At 36.6% G+C, this 13,204-nt stretch overlaps 1 protein-coding gene across 1 annotated transcript in view; it reads left to right on the top strand.

Moving 5' to 3' along the window:
- The window catches only part of PDE11A (phosphodiesterase 11A), a gene marked incomplete at its 5' end in the record, with an annotated part of 140,331 nt that overhangs the window by 67,879 nt on the left and 59,248 nt on the right, over nucleotides 1-13,204 (top strand). Inside the window, 5 exons of the mRNA XM_082483281.1 lie at nucleotides 4,624-4,759; nucleotides 7,213-7,288; nucleotides 8,768-8,835; nucleotides 9,207-9,299; nucleotides 12,717-12,767. Of these exons, the coding sequence (XP_082339407.1) occupies nucleotides 4,624-4,759; nucleotides 7,213-7,288; nucleotides 8,768-8,835; nucleotides 9,207-9,299; nucleotides 12,717-12,767 (424 nt within the window). The remainder of the gene's footprint in view (nucleotides 1-4,623; nucleotides 4,760-7,212; nucleotides 7,289-8,767; nucleotides 8,836-9,206; nucleotides 9,300-12,716; nucleotides 12,768-13,204) is intronic.

The following is a 13,204-nucleotide window of genomic DNA, read 5'->3' as shown; positions in this document are numbered from 1 at the left end:
AATGAAGACTTGCTTGAATGAATATACATGCCTATATTTTTATACGTGTGTATATATATATGTGCTAACATTGTACTGCTGTCTCAGAGAAGAAACCAGGAAATAACTGATGACTTTTTATCGGTGAACTTGTGGAGAACACACAAATGTTGTTTTACATAGTTAATACTGAAGTAAAAATTACAAAATGATTCTAGATTGTTTGTTGGTCTCTTCCAAAATGCCTCCTTACAGTTGTGTTGAAAGGTTTCCAGTAAAATTTTATTTCTGCTCTTGTCGTCAAGTCAGGAAGCCTAAAAACCTCAGAGTTTTCCAGAAATTGTGTTCCTGTGACTAAATCTTGTTTGGGAGCCCAGTCAAAGTAGAAGTATATGTTTTGTTTAGTAGGATATGTATTTAAATATTGATAAAGGGCTAATTGTAAGTAGTCATAGAAAGAGCTTTTTGTCCATGTGGTGTTACTGTATTAAGCCCTACAAGATAATACAACTGGTAACAGTTCACATAAAATGTCCTACATACCAAATGAGTGGATGAAGAGTCAGGGCTATTGTAAGAAGGTTTCTCCCATCTTCCAGGGTACAAACTCAGTGATTATCATACACATCTTATGCAAATCAATTCATACTGATTCTGAATTGGAATTTTCCATGTCAGATAGCTGCCATAATGCTAAACCTAACCTTTTGTCCAACTTGTTCTCCATAGCTTAGCAAACTTGAAGATTACTTTGTGCTTTGCTGTATTTAAGGCCTTTAAGCAGCTTTTAAAAATATTTTGGGTTAATTTGCCTTGTTTCTTGCTTTATTTCTTCATCTCCAGTATGGTAAGAAGCTACTGCTTCATTAAGATGAATGTGCACATTGTACTCCAGATTACGACAGGTCATAATTCTTAATGCTTTTCATGGATCGATCTCACAGCATTACAAAAATGGGTACTGTTATTTTTAAGATGTGTCAGTTGACAGCAGAGTCCAGGGCCACACAGAAAGAAGCTAGAGCTCTTCCATGCCCCATCCACTAGTAGGGAGATGGGAATGGCGAGACAACTGGAAAACAAGTGATTAAAAATTAGGAAGGTTTAAATATGAGTAAATGAACCGCCGATTCATCTGGGAATCGCAAGTTTAATGCTTTTGACAAAGAGCTTCAGAGTAGCAGTTGATCTTTCCTAGGTCAGTCAAATGGGTGAAAATACATTCCTTTTGTTCAGGAACAGGAGTATGAATCAAGAGATGCGGTTGTTATTCCTGTTTTTCTCAAACTTGATCTGTAGCCAGATTAGTCAAAATAATGTAGAGTGGTGTCAAGATAACCAAGCTGGCTCATTTCTTGTTACCATAGTTATGTTAGCATGTTACCAAAAAGCAATTTGTAGTAGCCTGCTCAGCGTGTAGTGAAGTCAAGATTATTTTAACTCCAGTCTGAGACACGAATAAACATATGCAACCTGCTAGCTAGTCTTTACAAGGTTTATAAGGGTATATTTCTGGGCATCTTAATATAAATAATTATTGATTTTTCTTTCATTTTTCATCCAGTGGAGAGTGAAGTTGGTTTTACAAAGTCCAAGGTTAGACTGGCAGATATGATGTCACTTTTGGATCTAGCATAGGCACAGCTTGAGATATTGGCACTATAGTGGGAAAATAAAGGTTATTTAGGATACAGAACAATGCCGTGAGCCCTTGACATTTGAGCATTTTTCAAGTGAGTTTTGCCCTTTTCATTCTACAGCAGCTGTAACTGATGTAAAGTCATGAGACGTTTCATGTGGAAAAAAAATGGCAAGATGAGTTTCTTCAACGTTACACCAGTGAAGATAAATAGTATTTCTTTGAAATTTTACTGGAAATACAAAGAGATTATAGGCTGAGAACAATTCTAGTTATAATTTTTATTTGAAAGAGAGGACAATATAACTTCTCATGTCCTAACCTACTTTTTCACACCTAATCCGTTCTAAGATTCTTTCTTACATCTGGCTATTGGCAGTTCACCTGTTTAGTCCCTAAATATTATAATGACTACTTATATCTTTTTTCTTTGCTGTTGGTTGTGAAGAAATACCTTGCAAGACCACACTTGCATTTATCTATTCAGTTTGCAGTTTTCCAGCACACACCATGATCAAATTTGTTTATTATCCATAATGGCACACCGATGTTCTCTTTTTTGCCAGTCATTTTGTTCTTGAAGTATGGGTTTGCCAAGTCTCCTAAATTTTCCCTTTCTTTGAAAAAAGATTATATAAGTCTTAGAAGCCTCGAGGGTTCAGTTCTGACATGTTCTGGATGAAGATGAGCCTGAGAGAAGGTGCTGTGGACTATATCTTCCCTGCACAGAAGTCGCCTTGGCAGATGATGTAGCTGAGATTACAGTTCTCTAACCCGAGTACTAGAAAGGTCACTGCCTGAGCCAGAGTGTGGGTTGTGTGGGAGGAAATGTCTGTCCTCCCTCCCAGACGGGCTGATACAGAGGAAGTGCTGAAATCCCTGCTGCCGCTGTTGCTCCACCACTGTCCCTGGGAGGACGCGCACTCTGGTATCACCTCATTCCCTGCAGTGTTTTTATGCTTCTTAAGGCATCCTTTTGCTCTTCTAGTCCTAGCAAGGACTGGAAGGGTTCATGTCACTGTTCAGAGAGGATTGTTACACGTAATTTTGGCTGTACCAGTCCTCTACTATACTTTTACTATCCCTGTCAGGGAGGCTTTGAGGAAGATAGCAAGGCAAGGAGCTGCGTAAGGGGAGCCTGCGGCACTGCTCGATGCTCTTGAGATGGGTTTACTCTCCAGCCTGGCATGTGGCGCTCCTGCTAGCGTGCGGGCAAGACAGGGAGACGGTGGCTTTGCGGCTGCCTGCATCTGTCCAGCAGGACTCACTCGCAGCTTTCCACAGTTTGAGAAAATTGTGACTTGTGATTTTTAGAGTAGCTTCTGAGTGTTCTGAGCTGCTGAGGGTGGAGAGAGCACCAGCTGGCTGTGGTTTGCATCACAATTAATCACTGATATTTCCTCCTAGTGAAAGTTGAGTGCCTCTCTCCCAGAGTGTAGTTGTAAAGCACTTGCTAGGAATGGAGGCAACATAGTAGAACGTACTTTTAAAACTTTGTGAGTTGTATCTTGTTTCTTTTGCTTGAATTCATTTGCTGCTTAAAATGCTTGACACCCATAATCCAGTCCCGATTTAAAGTATGTTATAATGATAATATCATCCAGATTTTTAAGGTATGAAGTGGGAACTATGCATTTGAAATTAGATTCTTATCCTTTAAGATATTTTTTATGCTTCTCAAGTATTGATGTCTTGAAATAAAAAGTTCACATTTATAATTTTAAATTTACTTACCTGAAAAAAACATTTCTGTAAAGGTTCCTGTCAAAGTATACACATATTTATTACAGTCACTCAAAATTCTTATCCCAAATTAAAGTTGATACATTTAGATTTGTGTAAATCATTACTATTATCCTTATTTATAGTGTTTTAAGAATATTGAGTTTTCTTTCAAATGAATGACTTAGTTGAATTAGTCTCTAGAAAATCAATAAAGCCAACAAAAATCAATCCTTTCACTTTGATTGGGTCTTCCAAGCATTTTACTGTGCATCCTTCTTTCATTCACATGCATTGCTTTGAAACTTCAAGTTACTGTAGTCTTTTCCATGGCTGCTCAGAGTTACTTTTTTTTTTTTTTTCTAAGTAATGTTTCTCAAGTGCTGCAAATTGATCACTTTTCTTCTCAAAACTATGACAACAGGCATTTGTTTATTCATGCATGAATAGCTGCCCCTTGCCAATGTCAAAAACCTGTCTTCAGTAAGTCAATGAGAACTTTTCTGTTGATTAGATGAGGTATAAGGTGAGGATTTTAAGGTCTGTGTAGATACAGAGTTTTCTGGAGAAGCCATGGTGGAGCATGGGGAGTTGAGCCCATAATTCTAGTGTTTTATGCTCATTTACTGACAGGTCTCTGGCCCATCAGTAGATGAGGCAGAAGCTCAGCTGGGGGGGAGGGGGGGGAAGAGGGAACATTAATGTATTGTGTATCTACTTGGATCCACCTGCTGTGGTACACTTACATTATTGATTTTAAGACTTACTTCATGATCCTTTCTTCAGCCACTCAGGTCTGGTATTTCAGACCAAAATAAAAAAAATGGCGTTTCACTTGACATGAAAATTATTGGAAGTATGAATTAAAAATACCTCAAATTATTATACTAATTTGAAAAATTAAAATCTTAAAATAATATACTTCCAGGTAGCTCTCTGGAAAATATTATTTAGAACTGGTTGCTTTTGATGAGCAGGTCTGTATCCCGCAGAAACTTGGAACTGAACCCCACTCTTGATTCCTACGTAAATGCATTTCATCATTAAATGTTGTATTTACTTTCTGTGGGAGACCAGTGCTATTTTCAATAGAAAGAATTGTTTAAAGAGTTTTTGATGTACCGTTTCAACAAATACCAAATCATTGTTCCATAGATAATACTTAGTAACCACGAATAACTGTGAATGATTCTGCTGTTCCTATGATTATGCCTATAAGACATGCTGGACTTTCAAGCAAAGTTGACTGTATTCTTTTCTTCCCTTGTGATGCCTTTTGATAGTTTCAAAGACAGCGTGGAGAAGTCATCGTCTTACTCTGACTGGCTAATAAATAATAGCATTGCTGAACTTGTAGCTTCCACGGGTCTCCCAGTGAACATCAGTGATGCCTATCAGGATCCTCGCTTTGATGCTGAAGTAAGAGAATTTTAGAAATATAAATATACAGCACATTTTTGGCATGGCAACTAATATAACACAATTTTATAGTTATACCCAAGTGGCTGTAAAACATGAATATTTATTTTGAATTCTTTTTTCTGTCCAGTATGTCCTCCTCCTGATCTGCTGGTGTTGACATGGCTTTATATGGTAAACACAGGTCACTGAATTAGTGTATGACTTTAGGCGGTTACTTAAGTCTATCCACGGTTCTTTTATTTTCTATTTATTAGTGATATATTCCTCTATCAAGTGCTTTGATATTTATGCAAACTGATTTTTATTGCTGAAAATTCTGCTGTTGGTGTTTAGTGTTAGCAGCCACCATCATTGTTAGCCGTTGGGGTGAGTGGGACTGTACACCCGTGGAGTGTAAACAGAACCGGTATCTAGAGACAAATGTTTGTAATCCAACTTAGCCATCTAACCTTTTAATTTACACAAATAAAATATACAGACTGGATTAGTTATTTCTCCAAGATACATATCACTCCTAATAAAAGTTGTTTGCGTGTGCTGAGGTATTCATTCCAGCCTCAGTTACGAAGGTGTAGATACAGATAAAAATGTATGCATATATGTAACACCTAAGTAAATGTTAGAAGCATGTGGAAGGACAAAATCTTCACTGAATTTTATCCAGTGGAACAGTATTATTATGGGGGACTTGGACAGCAGTTGGGCAGCACATTAATCAGTGGACAGCCTTGGTCGGCAAGATTGCCAAACTATTTTACTACTGTAAGTGTGCTTGGAAGTGTTTCATACTGGGTTTTTTTTTGTTCCCGTTTTATTCCATGTATCTTTAAAGGCATTATCTCTCAAAATAGCAGAATTTGTCAAAACAAGAAAAATAAAAGGGGCCTGTGTACAGGAAAACTGTGTTGATGCTAATTTTTTCAGTATTTCAAAAAGTACAATTAATGCCTGGGGTCTATTTCTTGCCAAAGAGATACGCTAAAATAAAGCATGCCAATCCTTGATGTTTGCAGTTTTACTTTTAATATATCATGTCCTGAATAATTCAGTTCTCTTACTTGTTTCACAGTTAGTCCTTTCCAAGTTAGAGGCGCTGCCCAATTTATATAGAGAAAAAGAAAATATTTAATACAAAGGGCAGTAATTATTTTCTGTTGGTGGGTTCCTATGAAAATTTAATTCTTAAATTCAGTTGTTAATTATTTCTACAGACAGTTAAGTGTATTAAGAAGAACGTGTTATCCCTTACAACTTGGATAGAGTCAAACGTACATTTGTAGTTATGAACAGATATTCTGTTCTCTGCTTCTATTATAAACACTGTTTTTTTTTCTCCCAGAACACTAATTGTCATTTTCAAATGTTGATGCTCAATTTTCAGCTCATTCACTGAGAATTTAATGGCAAAGTATTTTCATTTAATTCACTTTTAGATGTCTGAGGCAATTTTTCCCCCACTCCCATAGATTTTGGGTGGCAGTCCACAGTTTTCAGTGAGGAGTTCTACGTACATACAAATAAGCAGTACTCTAGTAAAACCTGAGTTACATCTTTTGCCAACTGCGAGATCACAGTGATCCCATCCTGCTTCCAGTACATGAATTATTGCTGGTCTTTTACTTTTCTTCTATTACAGATTGTCTGTAGCACTGGCGGTTTTAGTAAGAGAACATCTCCTGATCTCCCGTGAGTGGGCTCATCCCACTCTCTAATCTCTTTTTAAAAATATTATATTTTCTTCAGATTTTGCAGCAATGACCCTAAAAAGTAAAGCTTATTAACCATAGAAAAGAGAGAATCAGTGATACTTGTAATAAATTGCAAAGTTCTGTACTACAGTAGATAAAAAACAATGAGGCAGAAAATTATCTTCAGAACTACAGGACCAATTAAACCTACATAGAAGATCTCAAATCTTGGTTTTGACCTCATCCTTCCATTTCTTCTAGCTTGCACTTCTGCACATTTCCCTGCTTAGTCTTGCCTTTCTTCTGAAAATGCATATTTCCTGTGAGCCCCCTTTTATAGCTGCTTTGCTAAATCCAATTTCAGTTTGACAATTGGGAAGAGTATTTCTAAGGCACACTTACTCAATGGGGGTTGTCTCTACTAATCCAACAGTGTGAATAATCCAGGAATTGTCTGGATGTTGCCTCAATTGCAGTTCAACGTTAATTCCAAATCAAAGTCAAATAGTGTTAAGTTTTCTGTGGCAAAACTGGCGATGCTTGTATTTTCTTTGGCGACTTTTAGAATAATCCTTGTGACTTTTGATTAGTCTTACTGTGAATGAGGTTTCAGCAGAAAATTTTTTTTCTGACTGAGAGCTTATCCATATGGAATGACATTTGTAAATGTAAACTTACTCCTTGACATTTCTATTATTAGAATGTGCAAAAGGCTGCCGACGGTACCTACTGCTAACGGAAGCTCTCATTTCTATGTTTTAGGCTGACCAGATTTCTGGCTTTCACATAAGGTCTGTTCTGTGTGTTCCTATATGGAATAGCAACCACCAAATAATTGGTAAGACCTGCCTCATAGCTGCATCGTTTCTGTGCTACTGTAAATGTAATTCTGTCTTTTTAATTCTATGTTCCTTTTTCTTCTTTTTCCTAGCTGAATATTGTTAAGAAGTTACGGTACCTAGGATGCATGCTAAGTATCCAAGAAGGGATGTTTTGACTTGGATACTGTATGGAGTTTTTCAGCTTTCCCATTGTGTCATTGTTAAATTATATATTGTATTGAAACTTGAAGACGAACATGATGAAAACAGGACTTCTAACAATACTAGTGAAAAATGTTTGATATACTTTGATACTTTCCTTGGGTCTCCCTTTTTTTGTATACAACTCAAGCAGCTGTTTCTGCAGTCCAACAAAGTGGTCATTTACCTCTGTAATGATAAACTACACAGTCAGGGAAGAATTACCGGAGAGGCTGTGGCAGCTGTCTGAGTTGCCTGTGGCAGTGGTGTGTGCTGGATCAGGACGTGGCAGGGTTTTATTGCTTCTTTGACAGGATGCTTCTCAGCTATGATGCACCTGCAATTGGCCTTGCATTATTACCGGCTTTTGGCACAACAAGGGGAGCCATTTGTAAATAACAGTGCCAGATTCCTCTGTAACTTTCCACAGGAGAATTCAAGTCAAAGCGATAGCATTTTAAACCAGCAGGGCAAGGCTTGCATCCCTGTGTGTTGTGGCTGTCAGTGAGAGCTGAGATCAGTAGTGCATTGCTGAAGACACTCAGTGCCAAGCAGGATCAGGATCTTTGAGCTTATTCAGCAGAGATGAATGAGTGGGAAATGAGTCTCTTAAAAATACGTCTGTTTGTTGTGAAGTGCCGTATTACCTTAAAGAAGTAGAAAGAAACTGAACCCTTGACCGCTGATGGCTCTTACAGCATTTTTCTAAGGGCGTATTGTGTCTAAATGAAATAGAAATGGTTTGTTGCAGTAGAACTCAGTATTAGTTCAGCTAGAGCCAAGAGCTTTGAACACTTTTTCTTTTTCAAGTGGTTTAAGGAAATTACATTTTTTTCATTGGTTCAATACACTTATGGACCAGTCAAGAGGAAAAAAAGGGCTTATATACCCAGGTGATGCTAAACCAACTAAGATTTTGGGAATGAAGGTACTGATTGAGCAAATTATATTAGTAACTCCAAATTATTGCTAGGACAACTTACGTGATTGCTGTTAGCAAAGTGCTCATGTTCTTTCCCAAAGAGATCTTTAACCTTTTGTGAAAAGCATTGCGAGTAGCTTTTAGACTATCAATATTATACTTGGACAGTGAAGAGTAACAGTTGAAAGTAATAAACTGTCCTGGTATCAAAACAATCAGACTTTCACATGTTTCTTTAATGTTTTTCAGAGTAAATATTTGCAGTTTTTCTTTTCAGTTCGAAAGATGTATTTTAAATGTTACCAATGAGTAAAATATTCTGCATTGTGAATTAATGAATGAAGATTATAATTCATATTAACTCTTTCTAAAGGGGTAGCTCAAGTGTTGAACAGGCTTGATGGGAAACCCTTTGATGATGCCGACCAGCGACTGTTTGAAGTAAGAAGCATTCAGTTTTGTAGCGGTAACATGCTTTTTCGGCAGGATTTGGTATTTCTGGGTAATGCTGCTTCAGCCTACTCTAGGGAGGGGGAAGAATATGTTGTCTATATTTGTGGTTTGACATTTATTCTCAGAACTCCTCACTTAATAAAGTTGCATCCTAATTAAAACAAATTTCTTGCATCTGATCTTTCCCATCTTGTTGAGGCCAGTGACTTACCTGCATTCTCAAGATCATGTGTCTAAGCTGGATTATTCTTAATATATCCATGCAATTCCTTTCATGATTAAGCCAGCATTCATATGTGTTTATATTATAATTGAATTATAACCAACTTTCTTTTCTTTTTTTCTCTTTTTAATTTTAGGCTTTCGTTATTTTTTGTGGCCTGGGCATCAACAACACAATTATGTATGACCAAGTGAAGAAATCCTGGGCAAAACAGTCCGTGGCTCTTGACGTATGTGTACATCTTAATGAAACCTTTTCTTGCTCATAAGTGTCACATGTAAAGGAACCTACTGATTCTGAATTTATTGTAGTTAGCATCATTTTCTATATCTACCTCTCTGCACCTTAGAATATTGTCTTATGAAAGTAACGATGAAGGGAAACTTTCTCAGAGTATGCTTAGCTGTGGAGCTCATGAGAGCTTAAGCCATTTTGAACCTGGATATCTCATCTGATGCCTATGTGTTTTACATTAGAAGGGAGAACGGTGATGATGGAGAATCTAGTTTCTTACAGTGAAAGCGTAGGAATTAATGTAGGCATTATATGTATTTTCTTGTCCATCAGTAAATGAAAGTTCCTTAGAACTCAATATTTTAGATAGCCTGTCATTGTTTTTTCAGTGTTGTAAAGTGTTCGTAAAACATACTATGAACAGGACAAAATTTGAAAAAAGTTATCATCGTCGTAGGGTTTTTAGTATCAAAAGCAACATCTTGCTGGAATAAAGATAAAGCAGGACAGCTGGCAACTCAGTAAGAGCTCTGCTGTGCGTAAAGGCCAATACATAATGCAAGGTCCTGGCATTCCAGCATATCACATCATTCGATAAAATACATATGCAATAGTTAAATGGGTGGAAAGCTTTCTCTGTTTTTGTGTGGTTTGGGTTTTTTTTTGCCCATTGCCTTTGCAGGAATTTGTTTTCCTGTTTCTGCCTGCAACCTTCCTACCCCCCATTCCATGAAGAATGAAATTTATCAGTTCCTATAAACCAAACTGTAAAGTGCAGAACACTTTAAAAAAACCCATATGATTATTTAAACTTCTATAAGATGATTCAACAATAAACCACTATTCTCTATTATATTCTGGAGATTTTAAACATAATCATATTAAAAATAATTTTGTTTAGAACAATGCTTAGAGTTTTCAGGATAGCTTTACAAATTTGTTACTCCTACTAAAACGATAATTAAGAATGGTTTGAATGAAATTATGCAAGACAGTAATCTTAACACATTTTTCTGATGAAAGGACGTCACTAAGATTTCAGTATTGTTTTAAATTTTACATGTGAGAAGAGAAGAAAATGATCTAGCTATCCCTGATGTGTGCACCCTTTTAATTGTGTAAGGTCTTTGAGTTGGTACAGTACCTACAGAACCACAAAAATAGCCTTGGCCTGATTGAGATACAAATTTCTCTCTATTAAAACAAAAATCAAAGCAAATTGGATTGCTATGAAAATGACTTGATGATCTTAAAGGTCTTTTCTAACCCAAACGATTCTATGGCGTCTTTTTTTTATTTTGCTTCAGGGTTGGAGATACTTATCTATGTACTGGGGATCTGTCCTGTAAAGCACGTAGGCATATTAAGCCTTTTTGAAGTCAATAGGACTGTTCATGTTAGAAAACATTCTAAACATAAGTGGCTTTCTTTTTTATTAATCCTGTATAGGTATTCACTAAAGAGGAAAAGTTAAAAACTTTCCTTCCTGCAAGTTTCCTTATTCTTTACGAATCATAGCCATGAATTACTGTAAGCCCTCATATGCCCCAGATATTTGTGCGATGTTACACCTCAGAATGAATACTCCTCCTGGCAAGAAAAACAAGCAGTGCCAGATATCACACTCGGATGCGTAGGGATGACAGTTAACATAGAAGTTGGTTATTTACTATTGAAATCAAGGAAATTTGAATTTCTTGGTTTAAAATAACAGCTTATTTCTTTGATCTAAAAAAGACTAATAGCTATATAGCTTGAATGTAGATTATAGGTTTGATAAATGGCCACTGTGCTTCAGGGAAGAGTAATTCTTTCTATAAATGAGCTACAACTCACGATAATATTTGTGTCAAGTGATTGAGGATGCAGCAGAAAAGTACTGAACAAAAGAATGGTATATGCTGAAGGACTGTGAATCCATTTTTCAGTAATAGAATACTTTATTAGTATTTGTGTATTTAGCTGGGATGGCAATGAGTAGCATTTGAAAATGACATTGGTATCAGATGTAAAATAAATCAATTTGATATATACCATAATAAGATCCTTATCCAGATACACGGATGCTGGTTTTCATATAGAATTCTCATAAGATTGACTGATAAACAGAAGACTAAAATGTGAATAAATGATGGAGAAAGGTTGCCAGTAGGATGCTGTATGGTTCAAAACCAGGCTAAATACCATTTTATATATTAAAGATGCAAAATTTGCAAATGACTAAGAGATTAGAATAATCAATACTAAGGAAGACTAAAAATCTAGAGGGATATAATGAATGCAGATAAAGGAGAAGCTTGATGAGAATTTTGATATTAAGTGTAATCTATCATAGCAGAAGACAATTTTACTACTCTTACAGGTTCCTGAGAGAAGCTATGATATGGTTGGACAGAAAAATAGATATGATTTGAGGAAGAACATGACGTATAGTTATAGAAAGTAAAACGTGGGACAGAGCAAGTAAATTGGTGTTTGTTATTTATTCTTTTATAGTGCAGGAATGGTTTCCTGTTACCATAAAAGCTGACACCTCTAAAACTGACATGACTAAATACATCTTGGGACTTACTGCCACAACATATTGCATACCAAGGGCATTTGAGATAGAGTTTAGGTATTTGTATGAGTAACAGACATATTCATAGATGAAAACAATTTCAAAATGAGAAATATATATCAAAGCTTCAGCACGTGAGCAGATTGGGCGTTGCTGTGTGGTGAGGAGGACCTGTCCTTGCTAGGAGTGCTCTGGCTCTGTGAGCTCCCTTATGGACCAAGCGCCTCGTCCCACGCCTCGTCAGGCCTTGGTGGGTCCAGTACACAGGATGGCTCTTACACCTTCTGGAGTGCTTGTTCAATGTTAGTATCATCACATAAGGATATAATGTATTCCATGTAAATGTATGCATACTTAGAGGTAATAAGAGGAGGTGGGCAGTACTTTGTGCATTGTATTTGATGCTTTCATCTCCTGAATGGTATTGAAGAGCATGTCAGGCATAGCATAGAGGTGCTAATTTGCATGCAGTGATGTGCCACTACCAAAGGCATTCAAGCTTTACAGTATGGCAAAAGGCATTATTTAAAGTCTATAAACCTACTGTTATTTTTACATTAAACTCTTCCTCTTTTAATTGTAGAACTCTAGGAGAACAATGTAGGAATGCTTATAATATTAAATTACTTACTGTCCATGATTCCCTATAAAATTCCCTGCAACATAAATGCCAAATATATACCTGATAACCTGCAATTAGTTATTATATGCTGACATTCAGAACTGAATTACCATGCATAAATATTAATTAAATTTGTTTTAAACATCATTGATTAAACTGCAGTACAGAGCCCTATTATTTCTACTTGTCAAGTCTACAAAAATGTTTTTTTCTCTTTTGTTCTGGAGCAGGTGTTATCTTATCATGCAACATGTTCGAAGGCAGAAGTTGATAAATTTAAGGTAAGGATTTAAGTTTTTGGTTATTTCTGAAAGTATAACAGTAAATTAAAATGGACATAGATTATCTGAGAGAAAAGTTTTGCATCAAAAGCAGAAGATATAATTAGCAATGATGTACAAAGGATGTATTATTACATGTTAGGCTGTTTGGTCGGGAAGGTGGAAAAAATCTTTCAAAGGCTAAAGAGCTGCAGTGATGGGTGCACAGTGGCAAAATACCATTGTCCTAGCACCAGCTGCTAGAACTGCACATCAGCCTGGCTTTGGTGGCCTCCTCAGCAAGAACCAGCATAGGGAGGTCATACCACAGGGGGAAGCAAGGAAGAGACTAGAGAAAACGAGAGGAACTTGAGACTTTATATGCTTAGTGTGGAAGCTGTCCTGTGTTTACTAAAAAAGCAGAGCATTCACTATCAAGATTACACACAGGCTCAGAA

Source organism: Vanellus vanellus (assembly GCF_965231255.1).
Source record: "Vanellus vanellus genome assembly, chromosome: 5".
Taxonomy (NCBI): domain Eukaryota; kingdom Metazoa; phylum Chordata; class Aves; order Charadriiformes; family Charadriidae; genus Vanellus; species Vanellus vanellus.
Note: the sequence above shows the minus strand (reverse complement) of the source record. Positions and strands in the feature narration are given on the sequence as shown.